This window comes from Pleurodeles waltl, chromosome 6 (genome assembly GCF_031143425.1).
Source record: "Pleurodeles waltl isolate 20211129_DDA chromosome 6, aPleWal1.hap1.20221129, whole genome shotgun sequence".
NCBI lineage: Eukaryota > Metazoa > Chordata > Amphibia > Caudata > Salamandridae > Pleurodeles > Pleurodeles waltl.
Genome location: NC_090445.1, coordinates 66,690,564 through 66,712,890, shown reverse-complemented (window position 1 = coordinate 66,712,890; position 22,327 = coordinate 66,690,564). Strand labels below are relative to the sequence as shown.

Sequence of the window (22,327 nt, the reverse complement as noted above, 5' to 3'; positions counted from 1 at the left end):
TACCACTTACTACTTTACTTGTTAATATTCTGGTACAGCGACTGGTGCATACCACTGAACCACTTGACACCACTTACTACTGACTAGTATCATTCACCCATTTTCAAACTACTACCATACTCATTCAGCACCACCCTTTCAGCACATTAGTCACCCAGACCTTACTGCACTAGCCACCTAATTCGCCCCACATCTCCCATGATGAAAGACACGCAATCTCACACTCACCACCTCATTATTTGTTTACTTTTGACACTGCTCTTTCTCACCAGTTAGTCATACCACCAGGCCTCCTACATACAGTTATCATCCACTCATAATTACACTCTCCCCTTTTGGTTTGTAGTCACCACTTACTTGACAATCCACCTCTTCACGAACAGCCACTCATATCACAACTCATCTTCCCACAGCATTGCTGTTTAACAACACACACATAGCAGCATTTACTTACTGCAAAATCACTTTCTTACATGATTTGCTTTCATGTTTTATAATACCCCTCACTTGGGACACCAGTCTCTTACCTCACACTATGACACCCACACAATCACCTGTTCTTCTTAGGCCATTCCCCACACCACTCACCCACAAGGAACACAGCTCAGCATCTCATGCTTGCAGCATAATCTACCCAATCACAACGCTACTGGCATAACTCATTGAACACACCTCTTGTCCTCAAACAATACTTATCAGCCAACTGTCATACTATACAGTAACATCACCACAAACTGAGACCACACAAAACATCTAGTTTATTCCATTCACTCTCCATCATCATGTTACGCCAAACATACATAACACCTGTAGTGTCATTCACCTTGCCATAGGTCGTTTACTCACAACCACTCAAACAACACACCTTCAGCTGCATGCAATACCACTTACCACTCAGAAATTAACTTGCAGCACCAATTGCTTGCCCCATTCGCTTGTCTTCAGACTGTTAAAATAGCGCTTACTTTCAGCACTGATATTTCAGTGTTTCACAAGCACAATAAAGCATGACCGCTCATTTTACCACCATCGCTAACTTCATCACTCACACTGTTACTCTTTCACTTTTATTACTTGGCCAGCCACAGGACCTCTTTCACTACACACCTCATCGTCAGCCGCTCCCTTATGTCAGTTTACTACTCCGTGACTAGACCACTCTCCACAACAACTCTTATCCCTTGCTTACTATCTAACTTGGTGCAACCTTTAAAATATTTTAATGAATCTACTTTCCTTTAACTAGTTATAAGATTCGCCCCTAACTGTTCTTAAACATCAGTCAACCACACCATCCTCATCACACCAGCAATATTTTTACAAACCCCCTTCCTCCCATAATTCATGACCCTCAGTTATTAAAACCTGCTCGTCTAGGTAACCAGTCACAGACATTCAGTCACAAGTCTCATCCACATCCATGCACAACACCATGCAGCCTCCTACAACAAGACCCTACCACTTACAATTCCACTTCTCATATGGCAGACCTAATCGCATTACTCGTTTTAATAAATTGTGCTCTCCATTCACAGCTTTACTTCCAACTGCAGCTCACATCACTTGTTACTTAGTCCTTCGCAAGAACTACTGCTTATCCCCAGCGCTTTACAGCACCAACTAAGTCATTCAGCAATGCCAGCCCCCAATATTCACTCCCACCAGGAATATTCTTCACACCCAGTTGAACTATTGATCACAGCTTTACTGAAATAATTCATAGCACTTCCAGCACCTTTTATAGTCACACAATACTACTTTGGGTGCTCAGGGCAGAGAGTTTCATGCTCATTATGATTATGACAGTACAGGTAATGCCTGGTTCCTCTGGTAACTCCTCATCTTCCCACGCTCAATCACAGTTTACCTAATTTAAGCAGTTGAAACCTCAGTGAGAAAGAAAATAATGAATAATTCTGATGGAGCTGGTAACAGCTGTTCAATTTACCACAAACATATAGAGTGAACAGACAAAATTGTCCTTCAGTGATCCATGAACTGCTAACAGATATTACCTGCCCGTCCATGTAGTCACATATATTATATGACTGTATGTGCAGGGAACAGAACTAGAGTGAATGGCTTCCCAGAAGCCAATAAGACAGGCCTAACCTGTGATTGTCTGCCATCAACCAATCAGAATGCATCTCTGTGGTTAGCTACTTGTGTTTGACTTCTGAAAAACCATTCCGAAAACCAATGGGTAGTCTATGCCTTCAAGGACCATTTTGCGAGCCGTTTTCATGTGTTTGAAAAGGGAATCCACCCTTTGTTTTATGGAGCATCTGGAGAACTGTCATTGATGGTATATGAAGGCATGAACTGTCCCATTGGCAAAATAGAAGAAAAAAAGAGATCATCCTAGAGCAATACAGCCCGTTCCTAAATACTTATGGGATCACCCCCTTAAGTGATACATCCCCATCCTAAAATCATCATAGAGTAATAAAGCTTCAGCCAGAAGTCATTGTGGGATAATCCTGGATTAGTATATCTTCCTCCTGAAACTGTCATGGAATCATCATGGAGTAATACATCCTCATCCTGAAGTTGTCAGTGAATCATCATAGGGTAATACAGCCTCATCCTGAAGTCATCACAGGCTCATCCTGCAGTAGTGAATGATAATCACATGTTTTCCACTGGAGAAATCACAAGATCATCCTGGAGTAGTTATTGTGATTACTCTAGAGTCATCTAATTTTAAATATTTTGCCCTATACACATACTTCAAGATGGTTTTGGATGACTTCAGCAGATAATTACAGGAATAGCCCAGCTAGAGTCATCAGATGACTTCAGAATGACTCCAGGATGATCTTCCTTTTTGACTTGGGAGTATCCAAAAATGAGAAGGAAATGGTGACAAAGGTAACTCACAAGAAAAAGGCACATGCAATTCACGATCATATGTTGTATGGTTTTAGAAGGACACATTAAGCTGTATTTTTTGGGGGGCAGGCGGGGGCGGTCCTGGTGGCAACTATAGCTGTTGCCAGACATGTCATGAGACAAAATATCTGGAACTAAAAATACACAAATATACACACACACAGAGGGGCTTTTTCTGTTCAGCTGTCATTCACATTTTGGTTCTGACTGCCACAGCATACTCCAATAACTGAGTCCACTTCAGCCTCCTTGGCAAAAGTACACTTCTTTGTCAAGGCTGATAGTATAGTAGTACTTTAGCTATTTTTTATTCCCATGTTTTCATCTTTCTGTTATTCAGTTACCCTTATTTGTTTAAACTCTTTCTTCAGTTTACAGTATCTCAAAGCAGTAGTACTTATTTATTCCAAGAAGAATTAGGTGTTTCTGTGATCGACTCTAAATTTAATACCCATTGTATGGGCTTGCCCATGCTAGTCACATTGGCTGTGTCAGTGCTTGTTTAACACAGTCTTTCTTTTCAAGTTGCAGTTTTACTCAGTCTTTCCTTGTATTGTAGTCAAGCCTTTTCCGTGCCTTTTGTGTTTTTTTTTTAAATGAGCCAGAGTCTTTGCGAAGTGGGCTTGCATACCATTTATGTGGTTGTGTTCTCATATCCTGGGGCTCCCGCTGAGTGAGGTTATTTTCGGATAATCAAATGGACCAGTCTTAATAGAAGTTGCTTGCATTCTGAATTGTGTTAGCGATTTCTTGCAGGAAAGGAAGTCCCAGCAATTTATTAACATGAAGGGAACAGGATCTGAATTTTTCGTTTTTAGTTCTCGTGAGAGTCGATGGTACAAAAATCCAAACAAATCAAACAGCAGGATGAAGAATGTAAAGGTAGACACAGCTGAGATTCAAACTCAGGATCTCCTGTTTACTAGGCAGGCGCTTTAACCAACTAAGTCAAAGTGCCTCGTGTTTTACGATTGTTTCACTTCACTACACACTGACAATCAAGGCACGAGACCGCCTTGGAAATGGATTGTTGACACCATTTGATGTACCAGCGTGTCTGAGAATACCGAGTTCTGGTAATTACAAATAAAAGCCCTTGCCTTAAAACATAATCTCTTCACTTGCAGCGTGCTTTATCTACAGACAATTCCTCGAAAGTGCTACAATACAGTTTTGTACATTGCAGTGTACTATACTGACACAATGTGGGCATTAAACTATTTTCAGTGTTAAAGGACTAAGATTAATATTTGGACATTTACTGTAACATTAGTAGTCGTGGTCGAGTGTTCAGGGCACAACGCATGAACCTTATTGGGGCTTCCCCGCTCGTGTCCAAATCCTGTTGAATTCAGAGGTCGAGTTTCAATTGTTTAATGCAAATCAGCCGAATCGTAATTCTTTTACGTGGTTAGGAGCCAATGCATCCCGTCTTCATTCTTTGCTTGCCCATAATGAATTCCATAATATATAAGTCCTGGGCTCAAAATGGGTAACATTGCTAAATTATCCGATGCCATGAGAAAATAATTTTGACGTGATATGAACATGCAACCTTCTGATCTGGAGTTAGGTGCGCTACTGTGGTACCACAAGTTCTTCTCGTGCATGATACTGGAAATCCTAGTGATATTGTGCAAGGACCCGTATTGCCATATATCTAAAATCTCAGTTTAATATCAAATAATAATTCAGTTGAATTGCTATAATCCCACTTTCTCTGCAAGGTTTGTAGCCCTACTGTTTTGTAGCATACAGACTGTAGAATATATTACGGTTACACCTAAACCATACACTTCTGGTTTTATAGGCTGGCCGCCTGTGATTTCTTTAAACTCATCAGCACACATAGCGCTAACGTATATTGCACTTTGAAACCCAGAACTCTAAAATGTTATTCTTTGTAGGCTGTAGCGCCTGGAAAGGGGGCGCTGGACTTCCGGTGGCCATTACAGCTACAGCCTGCCTGGGGCCGTGGTTCAAGACATCCTACCCCCACCTAAGAATGCCTTCGGTGCTTCTTGCTAATTGCGAATGCATCTTTTTAAACCTTTCGTTCAGCACAAACATTTTCCTGAAATATTTGAGGAGTGAAGTTAGATTAGTAAAACAGCCCTCTGTGCAAATATTTAACCTATTGTCATGTCTCCCTGCCATATTTCAGCAGGGGGTAGCACTTCCGGGTAGCCTGGAGGGATGGGGAAGCTTGGATTATTAGATCACTGGCGCAACGACAGACAGGTAAACTATTGAACAGGAACTTGTCTAGTACCGGAAGCCAGGTCATTTAGATGTGTTTTGTCTGACTTCTGATATTGATGACTGTCTGTGTAGTCCTGGATGTGATGCTTTTGTAGTTATAAATAGACTCAAAGGTTTTAACTGGAAGTTTGATATTTGGTCAGTTTACGTGCACGTAGTGTGGTTCTGCCAGGTGTAGAGTGTTGATTTGGTCTGTCACATCATTAGTAAACAAGATGTGAAGTGTGGCGTGGTTAGGAGTGAGGGGCTGCAGTACGTGCTGTGTTTTGATATTTGATACCAGTTGGGTGTGCTGCATGTGTATTGTATTGGGCAGACCCCCCAGGACTTTCCAGCCCAAAAATGCAAAATGTGCGCCCCAAAACCTAAAAATTAGCTTTTTTTTTTTGCCATAGTCCTAACACAGAGGTCTTCAAACTAGGGGGTGGGCCCCCTTTGGGGGCCTCACGTGATCCTGGGGGGGGCGCTTATCTCTGGCCAAAAGCAAAATGACACAGATAACAGGCCTTTTTTTAAGCAGAAGCATGTTTCAAAAGGTAACCATACTTAACTGCAATGTTTAAAAAGGTCTAGACATATTTAAACATAGCCATCTTTATAAAATAATTATGAAAAATCCTGAGGGGGCAATGATTTTTATTTTTGCAACGGGGGCGCAGCATTAGAAAGTTTGGAGTCCACTGTCCGAACGTGCTTGCCACAAAAATACTGCAAGGCATGTACTGCTGTTGACTTTGCTGTGTCTGTAACCTTGCAGAGTCTCCAGCAGCACAGCACCCTTTAACTGGAGGATGTCTAATGCCAAAGAGTAAACAATGAAATATAAAACCTACATACTTGGAAGTTTTGTTGATAGTGAAGGTATCACTGTAGAAAAGCTGATGATGAATGTTCACAAAGGAACCAATGGATTTCAAGTTTTCAAAGGCCTTGTTGTGCTGCAAGTGTTCCATCACCAGTTCAAAACCTTTGCTGTGGAGACCCAATTCTTCGATCATTCGCCAGAATTAAGGAAAAAAGCACCAGGCCAGCAGTTCGTAAATCACTTTTTAAATTAATGGCCTCACAGTATCTTTCAGGTTCAGTAATAACTGGCAGGATAAAAATGCATGTTACTTTTTGTTGATAACTTCATAAACACTGTGAGAAATTGGGTTACTAGTTGAGTGGGGTAAGTGTAGTAATACGCTCAATGTCGTAGTTTTTGTTGGAACATTTATTACATCCCAGTTAGAGCAGCTCATATGATCAGTACCTCCAGCCATTCAAACTCAACACCCACTCTTGCACTCCATATTCCATTTGCCAAGTCCCAGGCATCACAGGCACGAGAGTACGAGAAAGGCCTACACATTACATTATCCTTTCCTCTCATAAACATGACTAAACATTTTTTAAGACTAACTATCTCTTTACAAATCTAAGAATGCCCTTAGTACAATAGGTACAGAAAAATACCCTTAAGAGCTAAAAAAAAAAAAACTACATAAACTACAAAAAAATTAAGAGACTCATCATAAATCAGTATCTCTTATCAGAATACATTTCAAATAAGTAAATCATTTACATAACAGTTGTAAAATTCATTAGGAGACACATCATAAATCAGTATCTCATAGAATACATTTTAAATAAGTAAGTCATTCAAATAGTTATAAAATTGAAACTCTGGAGAACAGCAACGTTATGAACATGAATGCCTTCAGATTACCAATATCTCGAAGGTTTTATCCTTTGCCCACCGCTTCTATGGACATACAAACTTTGATTGGACCTGTTTACATTTTTGGGGTTAACTACAGTTTATCATCAAGTCTATAATCTTGGGGACTTGTACCATCATTTCCTAAACAATCATCCTTGACCGTGACAACCTTATCATTCCACCAATTTTGCATATTAACCCTGGCAGCATTTCCCCATATTTTATCAATGGTCATCAGCTCTGAAAACTTCTTCTCTCCTTTCCTTTTGTGGATAGGTATCTTAATTCTAATTTTATCCCCAACTTCCAACTCATGGGAACAAACCTTTTTCGATATATCAAAATATTCTTTTTGTCTGTTCTGCACTTCTTGAATATTTTTCCTTACAATTCTATCAACCTCTTTCCACTCACTATGTTTTACCCAATTTGACATTCATCCCGGCCAGATTTTGGAAGAAGGTTTCCTTCTACGCAACATTTTGAAAGGAGAAAACCTTAGACGAATGGGGAGTCGTGCGATAGAACCATAGCACAGATCGTACTGCATTCTGAATGTTTGAATTGTTTGAAATAGCCCATTGTACACAATTCCCCAAAACCCAATTTGTGCACTCCACAAGACCATTTCTTTGTGGATGATGAAGTGATCTCTTGATGTGTTTGACATCTCCCTGCCATAAAAAAATCTCAAATTCATGTCTTACAAATTTCACCCCATTGTTTGATAAAATAAATGAATGAAAACCTTCACGTACAAACACATCTCTCAAAATGTGAATCATGTTCTTTGATGAGGGATCACTTATGAATCTAACTTCTGATCATTTGGAGTAGTAATCAATTAAAACTGCAGCAAATGTTATTGACGTAGGTAACATATTAAAAGGACCTATAAGATCAATCCCATGTTTTCCCATGGTTTTGAAAGTAATTCAATAGGTTGTAAAGGTGGAGTTCTTAACTTGAGTCCCTTTTCACAACTGTTGCATATTACACATTCACTCACAAATTCATCAACATACTGTTCCGTTGCGGGCCACCAAAACGTTCCACGTAACCTACGTTTTGTAAACGTTCTACCTAGGTGACCGCCATGTGCACCAGCAATAATCTTGTGTCTAATGCTTTCTGGGGGTACAAACCTCCCACCTCTAATCAGGATGTCATCTTCAACTGACAGTTCATCTGAAACCTTTACAAATGTCTGAAACTGAATTGGTATATTCGTTTCTTTAGGCCAACCACACCATATAAATTTCACAACCTGTGTCAAAATCATGTCCTTGAACAATTCTTCCTTCCATTTGTTTTCGCTCACAGCACACATACTCTCTAAATCAGTGGTTCCCAACCTGTGGTCCGGCGACCCCTGGGGGTCCACGAAGCCTCTTCAGGGGGACCGCGACTGCTTAGAAAATTAAATAATACTAATCTATTTGGTACCCAGCTTTCACTAATGACCAAGTGAGGCGTCCCTGGATTCCAATACTGATTGAGTGGGGGTCCCTGGGTTCCAGTAATGATAAAGTGGGGGTCCACAGAAGTCAAAAGGTTGGGAACTGTTGGGAACCACTGCTCTAAATCTATAGCTGCTATGAAACAACTGTCAACATCGTCTTCATCTTCTTCAACATCAGTACCACATTCTTCATTAATTGGAAACCTTGATAAGAAATCTGCTCTAACATTCTTGTTGCCAGGGATGTATTGAACTTCAAAATTGTATAGTAATAACTTAGTGGACAATCTTGCAATACACAGTGTCTGATCATTGATCTTGTTTCCTGACAAAATGGAAACCAGGGGGCTATGATCTGTGCGTAAGACACATTTGTTACCCCAAACATACGGATAGAATTTCGTAATGGGCCACCAACACTCCAAGAGTTCTTTTTCAGTAATTGAAAAATGTACTTCTGAGACTCTCAAGACCCTTGAAGCAGAACCCAAGGTATTATCAACACCTTCCTTCACCTGAGTCAAAATAGCACCCTCACCAAAACTACCGGCATCCACAGTAATGACACATTGGACTTTTGGATCAAAAGATTTTAGGATCTTTGATCCCACTAGTTGGGATTTGACCCACTTGAATGCTCCCTGACAGTCTCCCTCCCACTCAAACACAACATTTGTTCTTAACAAGTTAGTCAAAGGTTTGGTTTTCAGGTATAATCATTCATGAAACGAGAGTAGAATTCACACAATCCTATAAAGGATTTCAACCCTGCCCTGTCACTTGGTGGCAATGTATCAATAATGGCTTTGAACAACCCAGGTTTAGGCTCTACCCCCTGTTCTGACACCACATGACCCAAGTATTCAACTTTGTTTTTTAAAAATTGGCACTTTTCGCTTCTTAAAACAACCCCCTCTCTCCTGCATGATTTTCAGCACTTTTCTTAAAATGAGATCATTCTGCTCTCTAGATGCTGCATGGATCAAAACATAATTCTGAAAAACGGCTACACCATTAATGTCTTTTAACATTTGAGACATTAACCTTTAAAAAACAGCAGCTGCTGACGCCAAACCAAAAGGCATTCTACAATACTAGAAGGTACCCATGGGTGAAACAAATCGGTGAGATGCCTCAAGACGGGATCTAGAACGACCTGGTGATATGCCGAAGCTAAGTCCAATTTAGAAAACCATTTAGATTCTCCAGTCGTAGCTAACATTTCCGTTACTGTAGGTAGCGGATACAAATCCACCCAAATGTGCTTGTTAAAACTGCAAAGATCAACACAAACTCTCAAGTCAAATTTTTTTTCCTAGCAACCACCAAAGGAGAAAACCATAGAGAGGATTCAATTGGTTCAATAATACCTTCCTCATTCAATTCCTTTAATTCTTTCACTAGCTGATTTCTCACACTGAATGGTACACTCCTTAACTTGTGCTTGACAGGTATCACACCCCCCTTTACTTTTATTTGATGGGTAAAACCTTTAATAGTACCCAATTTCCCTGAAAAAAACGAGTGGAAACTCTTCCTTTAAGCTATCACCATAAGCATCTGATTCCACAACAGATACTTGCTCTTTGGTACCTGGTCTCAATACTATTTGAAAAAGGCCCTAATGAAACCAACCTAATATGTTTAATCCCTTCATTGCAACGTAAATTTTGCCAAAAATGTTCCTACTTTTGAATTCAAGTGTGTCCTCAAAATATGCTATCCCAACTCGATCCTGCCTTCATATGAGACCGGTGCTGTCAGGAATAGAACCGTGCCCGGTCCATGTCCTGCCAAAACTCCGCTGCGTGGCCCTGCGGTGCTTTCTGTGCACCACTTGTTATCCCCTCTTGCTCCTAAGGTGGCCATCAACGTCGTCCTCTCTGTGGCAAAGCTCATAGAGCTGCAGGTTCAGGTCATTGGTGGACAAGATGCACTTATCAGTGCTATTCAATGAAGGGACTACAATTCCCATGTTTTTAGAGGCAGCAGCCATCGTTGGGTGTGGCAGGCCTATAAAGCCCAGCCACACCCAAGCACGTTGCTCACTATTTTGAAGACTTCGATGCAGCCAGACCTCGTGGGGATTTCTCTGGAGAAGAGCAGAGTTCCCGAGTGACAGAGTGTCATCCAACTGAAGTATCCTTGTTTCCATGGTGTATTCAAAAACGTGTAGGTCGTACTCATAGCGGTAAGGCCTTGAATCCAAGTTTGAAGGAAGTCGTTAATTCCAAAAGGTAAAGCGCCCCTTAGCATAACGAGCAAGCGGGCACGACATTTCAAGCACTTCAGTTCACAGGAGTAAAGCGCACTTGGCATGGTATTCAAAGCACTTCAGTTCACACGAGTAAAGTGCACTTGGCATGGTATTCAAAGCACTTCAGTTCACAGGAGTAAAGTGCCCTTGGCACAGCAATCAAAGCGCGTCAGTTCACAGGAGTAAAGCGCCCTTGGCTCAGCATTCAAAGCACTTCAGTTCACAGGAGTATAGCGCCCTCGGCACGACATTTAAAGTGCTTCAGTTCACAGGAGTAAAGCTCACTTGGCATGGTATTCAAAGCGCTTCAGTTCACACGAGTAAAGCGCACTTGGCACGACATTCAAAGCGCTTCAGTTCATTGGAAGTAAGGCGTCCTTCGTCCAATAATCCGGGCGCTTCAGTTTACATGACTAAAACCTTTCAGGCCTAGGTCGGCAAATCTAAAAACATCTCAAAGATAAGCAAATCATAGTTTCATTGTTTTTGGAAGCATAATATGTGACAGACATATTCAAGTCTTTGATGATATGTGAGATACATATTTAAGTCTTTGTGAATTTCTAGAGTGAGACCAAACGTTTTATGTTTATGAATGCATAGTAGTTGCATGATTGATATTCAGAGTATGCCCATGGTCCAAGCTCTTGCCTTCTCAAGGTTCAGAGGTCTCAGTTCGTTCTTGTTCTGTGATTCAGAGAAGGGCCACCCCCAGTTTTGTTTAATGCTCATGACATCCTGAAGTATCATGATTCTACCAACCTTTGCACCCACGGAGACGCCTTTGTTTATTCCATAAGGGTCTCAACTCTTGCATTCACGGAGACAACTTTGTCTATTCCATAAGGGTCTCAACACTTGCATCCACGGAGACGCCTTTGTCTATTCCATAAGGGTCTCAACACTTGCATTCACGGAGACGCCTTTGTCTATTCCATAAGGGTCCCAACTCATGCATCCACGGAAACGCCTTTGTCTATTCCATAATGGTCTCAACACTTGTCTCTAACACCTTAGACAATTAAATAATACTAATCTATTTGGTACCCAGCTTTCACTAATGACCAAGTGAGGCGTCCCTGGATTCCAATACTGATTGAGTCGGGGGCCCTGGGTTCCAGTAATGATAAAGTGGGGGTCCACAGAAGTCAAAAGTTTGGGAACTGTTGGGAACCACTGCTCTAAATCTATAGCTGCTATGAAACAACTGTCAACATCGTCTTCATCTTCTTCAACATCAGTACCACATTCTTCATTAATTGGAAACCTTGATAAGAAATCTGCTCTAACATTCTTGTTGTCAGGGATGTATTGAACTTCAAAATTGTATAGTAATAACTTAGTGGACAATCTTGCCATACACAGTGTCTGATCATTGATCTTGTCTCCTGACAAAATGGAAACCAGGGGGCTATGATCTGTGCGTAAGACACATTTGTTACCCCAAACATACGGATAGAATTTCGTAATGGGCCACCAACAATCCAAGAGTTCTTTTTCAGTAATTGAAAAATGTACTTCTGAGCCTCTCAAGACCCTTTACGCAGAACCCAAGGTATTATCAACACCTTCCTTCACCTGAGTCAAAATAGCACCCTCACCAAAACTACCGGCATCCACAGTAATGACACATTGAACTTTTGGATCAAAAGATTTTAGGATCTTTGATCCCACTAGTTGGGATTTGACCCACTTGAATGCTTCCTGACAGTCTCCCTCCCACTCAAACACAACATTTGTTCTTAACAAGTTAGTCAAAGGTTTGGTTTTCAGGTATAATCATTCATGAAACGAGAGTAGAATTCACACAATCCTATAAAGGATTTCAACCCTGCCCTGTCACTTGGTGGCGATGTATCAATAATGGCTTTGAACAACCCAGGTTTAGGCTCTACCCCCTGTTCTGACACCACATGACCCAAGTATTCAACTTGGTTTTTTAAAAATTGGCACTTTTCGCTTCTTAAAACAACCCCCTCTCTCCTGCATGATTTTCAGCACTTTTCTTAAAATGAGATCATTCTGCTCTCTAGATGCTGCATGGATCAAAACATAATTCTGAAAAACAGCTACACCATTAATGTCTTTTAACATTTGAGACATTAACCTTTAAAAAACAGCAGCTGCTGACGCCAAACCAAAAGGCATTCTACAATACTGGAAGGTACCCATGGGTGAAACAAATCGGTGAGATGCCTCAAGACGGGATCTAGAACGACCTGGTGATATGCCGCAGCTAAGTCCAATTTAGAAAAACATTTAGATTCTCCAGTCGTAGCTAACATTTCCGTTACTGTAGGTAGCGGATACAAATCCACCCAAATGTGCTTGTTAAAACTGCAAAGATCAACACAAACTCTCAAGTCAACATTTTTTTCCTAGCACCCACCAAAGGAGAAAACCATAGAGAGGATTCAATTGGTTCAATAATACCTTCCTCATTCAATTCCTTTAATTCTTTAGCTAGCTGATTTCTCACACTGAATGGTACACTCCTTAACTTGTGCTTGACAGGTATCACACCCCCCTTTACTTTTATTTGATGGATAAAACCTTTAATTGTACCCAATTTCCCTGAAAAAAACGAGTGGAAACTCTTCCTTTAAGCTATCACCATAAGCATCTGATTCCACAACAGATACTTGCTCTTTGGTACCTGGTCTCAATACTATTTGAAAAAGGCCCTAATGAAACCAACCTAATATGTTTAATCCCTTCATTGCAATGTAAATTTTGCCAAAAATGTTCCTACTTTTGAATTCAAGTGCTTCCTCAAAATATGCCATCCAACTCGATCCTGCCTTCATATGAGACCGGTGCTGTTAGGAATAGAACCGTGCCCGGTCCAGGTCCTGCCAAAACTCCGCTGCGTGGCCCTGCGGTGCTTTCTGTGCACCACTTGTTATCCCCTCTTGCTCCTAAGGTGGCTATCAATGTCGTCTGCTCTGTGGCAAAGCTCATAGAGCTGCAGGTTCAGGTCATTGGTGGAAAAGATGCACTTATCAGTGCTATTCAATGAAGGGACTACAATTCCCATGTTTTTAGAGGCAGCAGCCATCGTTGGGTGTGGCCGGCCTATAAAGCCCAGCCACACCCAAGCACGTTCCTCACTATTTTGAAGACTTTGATGCAGCCAGACCTCGTGGGGATTTCTCTGGAGAAGAGCAGAGTTCCCGAGTGACAGAGTGTCATCCAACTGAAGTATCCTTGTTTCCATGGTGCATTCAAAAACGAGTAGGTCGTACTCATAGCGGTAAGGCCTTGCTGAATCCAAGTTTGAAGGAAGTCGTTAATTCCAAAAGGTAAAGCGCCCCTTAGCATAACGAACAAGCGGGCACGACATTTCAAGCACTTCAGTTCACAGGAGTAAAGCGCACTTGGCATGGAATTCAAAGCACTTCAGTTCACAGGAGTAAAGTGCCCTTGGCACAGCAATCAAAGCCCGTCAGTTCACAGGAGTAAAGCGCCCTTGGCTCAGCATTCAAAGCACTTCAGTTCACAGGAGTAAAGCGCACTTGGCATGGTATTCAAAGCGCTTCAGTTCACACGAGTAAAGTGCACTTGGCATGGTATTCAAAGCGCTTCAGTTCACACGAGTAAAGTGCACTTGGCATGGTATTCAAAACGCTTCAGTTCACAGGAGTAAAGCGCACTTGGCATGGAATTCAAAGCGCTTCAGTTCATTGGAAGTAAGGCGTCCTTGGTCCAATAATCAGGGCGCTTCAGTTTACATGAGTAAAACTTTCAGGCCTAGGTCGGCAAATCTAAAAACATCTCAAAGATAAGCAAATCATAGTTTCATTGTTTTTGGAAGCATAATATGTGACAGACATATTTAAGTCTTTGATGATATGTGAGATACATATTTAAGTCTTTGCGAATTTCTAAAGTGAGACCAAACGTTTTATGTTTATGAATGCATAGTAGTTGCATGATTGATGTTCAGAGTATGCCCATGGTCCAAGCTCTTGCCTTCACAAGGTTCAGAGGTCTCAGTTCGTTCTTGTTCTGTGATTCAGAGAAGGGCCACCCCCAGTTTTGTTTAATGCTCATGACATCCTGAAGTATCATGATTCTACCAATTGTTCTTGTTCCGTGATTCAGAGAAGGGCCACTCCCAGTTCTGTCTAATGCTCATGACATCCTGAAGTATCATGATTCTACCAACCTTTGCACCCACGGAGACGCCTTTGTTTATTCCATAAGGGTCTCAACACTTGCATTCATGGAGACGCCTTTGTCTATTCCATAAGGGTCCCAACTCATGCATCCACGGAAACGCCTTTGTCTATTCCATAATGGTCTCAACACTTGTATTCACGGAGACGCCTTTGTCTATTCCATAAGGGTCTCCACTCTTGCACTCACGGAGATGCCTTTGACTATTCCATAAGGGTCTCAACTCTTGCATTCACGGAGATGCCTTTGTTTATTCCATAAGGGTCTCAACACTTGCACTCACGGAGACGCCTTTCCCTAAATGTATAATTGAATGTTAATGCTGTTATGAACAAGTGTATACATACATGCTTAACCATTTTTTCCTTTTCAGATCTCTTTCCCTGCTGTTCCCTACCCTAATTCCCTTCCCCCCGACTGGCTTCACCATAACTCTGTGCTATAATAGCTTTTTGAGTTGGTGACGACGAAAGGTGAACCTGTTGTTCGGCGGAGTGCAGATCCTGAGGAAAGGACACTGTGACAGGTGCTCGGTCTAGTGCATTAAGGGGTCTGTCTCCCCAAACCTCTTTAAATAACTTTTGAGTTATCATGATCCTAGCTCCTGAATCAACTAGCAATTTCATAACCTTGTCACCCAAATCGATTTCAACATATGGATCTATACAGTTGTCCGGATCTCCACTCACTATTTGACCATCAGTTACATTCATCACCATGTCTCTCAATTCCTCTTGGATTTTATCAACTTCATCCACATCTACATTAGCTACACCAGCACTATTTGTGTACCTGCCTGAATTCTAATAACGTGCCAGCGCTGGGTGTGCCACTCTGGTACACTCTGGCAAAATATCCCATTTTATTGCATTTTCTGCATATAACATTTCTTGCAAGACACCCCTTACTGCTTTTGAGATGGTTTGTATTACCACATCTAAAGCATATACTTGTTTGCTTAAAAATGGCTTAGTGAAATTTTTATTCAATTTCAAGGTCTTTACTTCTTGAGATTTTACTATTCCTATGGTTTCTGTTGACTTGTTTTTTAATTCTTTGACAGGTTGTTTTGATGTGTCAATACTCTTTGCTAACCTTAATCTCTCCTCAAGCGACCGATTACTTATGGAGAGCAGCTTTTGTTGAATAGTTTTATCTGTGCACTTTTAGTTAAATTGATCTCTCACTAATTGATCACTAAATGTCTCAAATTGACAATCAGCTACCAGTTTTTTGGGTGCTGATATATACATATCAACATCTTCTCCAGTATTTTGCTCTCTAATAAAAATATTTACAAAACTTGTGCTTGATTATCACCAGGCTAGGTTCAACATCAAACCTCCGTTCCAAGTTTTTTTTACCGTTTCAATATACAATATACTCATCGATTTCTTCCCCCTCATTAAATACCAGAGGTGGAAGATGTTTGAAGACTGACCCGCCTTCAAAACCTTAAGAGTGTAACAGTAAAAATGTTTTCCTTTTGTGGTGTAAACAAGATGCACCTATTGCTCCTAAGTACAATATGAAGGCATCAAACCAATTTTTCCAAACAATAGGTGGATTTCCAAGTGTCTCTAAAAATGGAGGTGGGTTTACTGATTGCACTGCACTATAATAAGTGTGAGTTTTTCCTGAACTATGGTGAGGTTCTTAAAACTGTCTGTAAATGCAACTGGCTGGAGCTGGTTATAAATTATTCTTTCTAAATTATACTTTCTGTATGTACACCCCCTCGAAACATCAAAACATGAGTCTAGACACGCCAACCGAGGTGTGTGCCTCACTGTGCACTTGAAATTGGTTACACCTGTGTAGCTAGTTGAATAAATGACAGCTTCTGTGAATTTCCTCAATGAAAGCATGGCTGTGCGGAAGTGAGCAGTCATCTTTCTAGTTTTCTCCAACGTAGCGTGAAAAGAAACATATGCACGTACCTTTACTTGTCTTTGTACTATCACGGCATCTGACACTGAAGATGTTATTTTTTACTGCACTGGCTGTACTATTTCCATGAAGATTAACCGAGGAGCCGTCATCCGAAACGAGGAATGCCACAGCTGGGGTGTGGGTTCAAGTCAGCGGTCTCCTGGCTTGTCACCAATTTTCTTGTAGTAATACCTTCACACTTCATGGTTTTAGTTGCAAGATGTTTTACATCCAAGAGACCGCAGCTCATACGATGCCTCAAGCCATTTAAACTCAATGCCCGATCTCACACACCATATTCCATTCGCAAATTCCCAGACATAACAGGCACAAGCGTACGAGAAAGGCTTTACACATTACAGTAAGTAACCACCTCAAATAATACTCACAATCCTTGTCAGGGAGAACCCCTAAAGTCACTAAATTAACTGGGTTTTACGCCTTGGTACCTGTGGCACAGAGCAGAAAGGCTTAACTTGGAGACAATGTGTAAAATATTTATGCAGTGCTAAGGGAGTAATGAAGTTGAAATGCAAAGCAATAAAAATTACAAAAACAAATTATAATACTAGAGTGAAATGTGATAAACATCATGACACCAAAAAGGTAAAATTTAAGGGGAACCGGGGATATGAAGGAGCTAAAAGTGCCAGTGATACCATATTCTAGTAGAGCACCAGCTAACTACCCCCTCCCACGCAAAAGGTGGAGTTTTTAAACTCATCATGTTTGTTTTTCGAAACGTGGTTTTCTATGCCCTTTTCCATTTATGGTTAGTACACCCATAGAAATTCTTGCCCCTTTCTTGAAAAGTGACTTTGTTCAGGATGGCTACAGTACACCTTCTGAATTAACTACTGTGCTGGGCTGCACTTCAGGGGGATACCGCCAGGATATTGGTGAGCTACCAGTAGCTTCCCAGCTAACTGTTGGAGTCCCTTGCCCACTTTTAACCTTCTCAAGATCACCAAAACCTGCCAGTCTAAACTCATCTGCTTTTGAAAGGGCAAGCCCCTTTGAAGTAAATTAAGTCCTAGCCCGCTGGCCATCCTGTCAAGGGCACAACAGCACCTCCGTTTACCCATGGCTTTTTGTCCTGGTACTGTGAGCAAGTTCACACTCCAGTTACATCTACTGAAATTATAATTTCTGGCTGCTAGACATGGGAGAGCAAAATTCTTTTTTTTTTTTTTTTTTTTTTTCCACAAACTTCAGACTGGGCAAGTTATCTTTGCCAAAATATTATAAATCCGATAAATATTTTGAAAATATCCAGCAATTATATTTTTAGGTGTTTCCAAGGCGGATATACCATTCCTTAAAATTAATATTTTATCCCAATTCTTTCCTATGAAACTGCCAACCCTGCTGCAAGGAAAATTGCTTCTAAGTCTTTTTTACATGCTTAATATTAAACTTTAATATGTCCTACTTTTAAATATCATACACACTGTTTGGGTAATAAAGCCTACCTTGGGGTGACTTATAAATATTTTAAAAGAAGGTTTAGGACTGTCAGAACTGGTTATTTTGACGAATAGTATGTGCAGTTAAACCTGCACAGCCAGGCTGCTGGTGGAAGGCCTGCAGTCATGTTTACATTGTCGCAGTAGTGGGTGGCAAAATGGGTGCTACTGTCCTCTTTTGACATGTAACTTGCGGTTCTGGGTACACCTTGGTACAACGTACTAGGGACCCATCCACAAGTTAAATATGCCAGTCAGGTTTATACCATTTTCATCAGGTTTAAAGAAGCACCACTTGTTGCAGGGGCAAAATGCACAGACTTCTACTGCCAGCAAAAGCTAAAAACAACTCAAGCACAAACAACTTTCTGATGTCTTAAAATTGTTATGCTGCAAAATGCAAATCACTGGTGTTTAGTCAAAGAGTATCTTGTGCAGATGGATGCAATATAAGTCTTGTGCTAAACAGATTCCATGGAGATTACCTTAAATTCAGTACCATGAAAATGAAAGGCACTCAGTGGCTACCATCTTACGCACATTACGCGTCCAGTATCTCATTGTTCTTTTACTATTCTTCTTTACATAACCTTATTTCGTGATCCTATGTTTTCTTTTTCAGTACAGGTTAGTCGTCTGCAGAGAGGTCAGCAAAGAAGCTATTAAGCATGGTAAGGATTCTTACCAATTGATTCCTTTATGCATGTTTTATGATTTTCAAATCCGTCTGCAGACTTCGGTCATAACATCCACTCTTGCTTTGGCTGTTATTGGTATCACTTTTTGTCTATTTTTCAGTTACTTTTTAGAAGAACCTGCTTATGAATTTGAACGTTCAGGTTATTGGGTCAGCAGGTTGATTTTTAGTATATAATGTTAACACTTTACATTTTCAGAAATGCATAACCTAGAAGCAGCCACAAATGACTTTTGCTGTTGTACAGGCATTTGTTTCACTTAATAAACAAACAGTTTGTGACTACTGTCTTCAGCTGTGTACATTATTAATCACTTGCTTGTGCAGGTAACATTAGTGCTTCACTGTGAGGGAAATTGTTTGTGGGGGATGAGGGAGCAAGTGAGACAGGAGTTGGAAGTTTAATAACAGATACTTGAGACTAAACATATTCAGAGTTTTCTTGCACATGGATAAGATCGTTACTTTATAAGGTTTTGTACAAAGCATCTGTAATGGAAGATATGCTTGAAAGTGCATGAACACTTCCCTGACACATCTCTTCAAGTGTCCCTCTAAGCGACTGGAGTTCCTCGGTTCAAAATGCTTTGGGTATGTGTTTTGAGCTTGTCGTGCTGAGGGCGTTGAGCTATGTAAAAGTTCCATTGAATAGATGGACCACATGCAAGAACGATTCTTTATCTGCGACAGGACCCTGTGCCAGGATAGTCCTTGGCCCACTTTAGTAGGTATCATTCGTTCACCAAGAGAGGTAACCTACTGCTGAAATGTGTCCAGATTTGGCAGTAACAATGATTGTCAAATATCTTGTACTAGTTAGCACCCACCAGTACCTTTATCCCTCATGATAAAAAGATCCCTTTTCATGAGGTATACAAGTATATGTGGAAGCTAACTAGTGCAAGAACTTTGACCACCACTGTTATTGCTTAATTCAGACACCTTTCCACAGTAGGCTACATCTCGGTGGATGTAATATAACAGTATAGAAGTGGATCTAGCCTAATTAAAAACTATCTACTCTCCCCTTTTTCTTTGAAAAACCTTTTGATAGTTAACCAGAACAAAGCAATTGTTAACTTCAAGTATTTGGAGGTGGGTTTCCTGGCCTCTGGCCACCACGACCTGACCTACTAAAGTGAAGAACTGTGAGGACTGGCAAATAGTAGAGTAAGACCTCCATTCCTCCATAGATCCGAGTCTTCCCTTCTTATGCTAAGATGAGGCATAGACTTCATTGAGTGTTTGGTTCCAGTGGCAGTTAGAGTAGATCCAGCATTTAGTACCAATATGAGTGGACCTCAGGCGCTCAAAGTTCCACACTGAACACTTTTTCCCCTCTGCCCATAGCAGTTGACTCTTAACGAGACCCCGCGTGACAGAAGTATCCTGTCACTAGGCCTCTGGTTTGAACCCTCAGTGACACACACATCAGAAGGGTTCCTCTGTTTTTATTTGTTTTGCCTTTTATCTACAACTGAGATCTCTCTGGGGGAAAGCAGGGCCCTCACCCACATGGAGATGTGGCAAGCTTTATCATGGCGCTGTCCATACCCTAGTCTTCAAAGGAGTCCACACTCAGTGTGGCAGCAAGTATTTTTTGGTCTTCTGAAGTTATTATAAGTGAGGTATATACTCCATGTCAACCAGAGATATCGTAAAAAGATTAAAACTACCTAGAGCTACACTAACCTATTAATTTATTAGAGGATGGCCTGATATGATTAAAAAAACAAGCAACAGAATGAAACTGGGGAAATTAGTAATCCAGTCATCCTATCATGATCCATGAAAGAAGATGGGCAATGCAACTTTACAGAAAGAATAACTGCACTGTACTTTAAAGTCCCTCACTGACCTTATATTCCAGGGCTCGTAGCCTTAACAGTTGACTGTCCATGCATTTTTCACCTCTCTGCTTTTAGTGTTTCAGCTCTTCTTTTGTGTTTGTTACATGACTTTTGGCCAGATTCTTAAAAAACATGGACGCCCCTCAACGTATTTAGGAATTTCATGTGACTTACAGTAAGGTTTTGTGTAGTTTAATTGTTCTTATTATCCTTTCGGTTCAGCAGATGCCTTTGCAGTCCAGTAAAAGAGAACATACAAAGCAAAACTTTAATAAAACTACGTTCCTGATTTCCTTGGTGCATACCATAATGAAACCCTCCTACACAGCTGTAGGAAAGTACCATCTTGCCTGGCATGTTACCCCCATTTTTCACTGTATATATGTTGTTTTAGTTGTATGTGTCACTGGGACCCTGGTAACCCAGGGCCCCAGTGCTCATAAGTGTGCCTGAATGTGTTACCTGTGTAGCGACTAACTGTCTCACTGAGGCTCTGCTAATCAGAACCTCAGTGGTTATGCTCTCTCATTTCTTTCCAAATTGTCACTGACAGGCTAGTGACCATTTTTACCAATTTACATTGGCTTACTGGAACACCCTTATAATTCCCTAGTATATGGTACTGAGGTACCCAGGGTATTGGGGTTCCAGGAGATCCCTATGGGCTGCAGCATTTCTTTTGCCACCCATAGGGAGCTCTGACAATTCTTACACAGGCCTGCCACTGCAGCCTGAGTGAAATAACGTCCACGTTATTTCACAGCCATTTTACACTGCACTTAAGTAACTTATAAGTCACCTATATGTCTAACCTTTACCTGGTAAAGGTTAGGTGCAAAGTTACTTAGTGTGAGGGCACCCTGGCACTAGCCAAGGTGCCCCCACATTGTTCAGAGCCAATTCACTGAACTTTGTGAGTGCGGGGACACCATTACACGCGTGCACTACATATAGGTCACTACCTATATGTAGCTTCACCATGGTAACTCCGAATATGGCCATGTAACATGTCTATGATCATGGAATTGCCCCCTCTATGCCATCCTGGCATTGTTGGTACAATTCCATGATCCCAGTGGTCTGTAGCACAGACCCTGGTACTGCCAGACTGCCCTTCCTGGGGTTTCTCTGCAGCTGCTGCTGCTGCCAACCCCTCAGACAGGCAGCTGCCCTCCTGGGGTCCAGCCAGGCCTGGCCCAGGATGGCAGAACAAAGAACTTCCTCTGAGAGAGGGTGTGACACCCTCTCCCTTTGGAAAATGGTGTGAAGGCAGGGGAGGAGTAGCCTCCCCCAGCCTCTGGAAATGCTTTGTTGGGCACAGATGTGCCCAATTCTGCATAAGCCAGTCTACACCGGTTCAGGGACCCCTTAGCCCCTGCTCTGGCGCGAAACTGGACAAAGGAAAGGGGAGTGACCACTCCCCTGACCTGCACCTCCCCTGGGAGGTGTCCAGAGCTCCTCCAGTGTGCTCCAGACCTCTGCCATCTTGGAAACAGAGGTGCTGCTGGCACACTGGACTGCTCTGAGTGGCCAGTGCCACCAGGTGACGTCAGAGACTCCTTGTGATAGGCTCCTTCAGGTGTTAGTAGCCTTTCCTCTCTCGTAGGTAGCCAAACCCTCTTTTC

General features: G+C 41.4%; 1 protein-coding gene across 2 annotated transcripts in view; it reads left to right on the top strand.

The window, feature by feature from the left end:
• Nucleotides 1-22,327, top strand: part of YJU2B (YJU2 splicing factor homolog B) — a 91,578-nt gene that overhangs the window by 4,385 nt on the left and 64,866 nt on the right. Inside the window, exon 2 of one of the 2 annotated variants that reach the window (XM_069237312.1) lies at nucleotides 18,778-18,826. In XM_069237312.1, the coding sequence (XP_069093413.1) occupies nucleotides 18,824-18,826 (3 nt within the window). In that variant the 5' untranslated portion in view covers nucleotides 18,778-18,823. The remainder of the gene's footprint in view (nucleotides 1-18,777; nucleotides 18,827-22,327) is intronic. The other variant, XM_069237313.1, reaches the window with a different exon arrangement.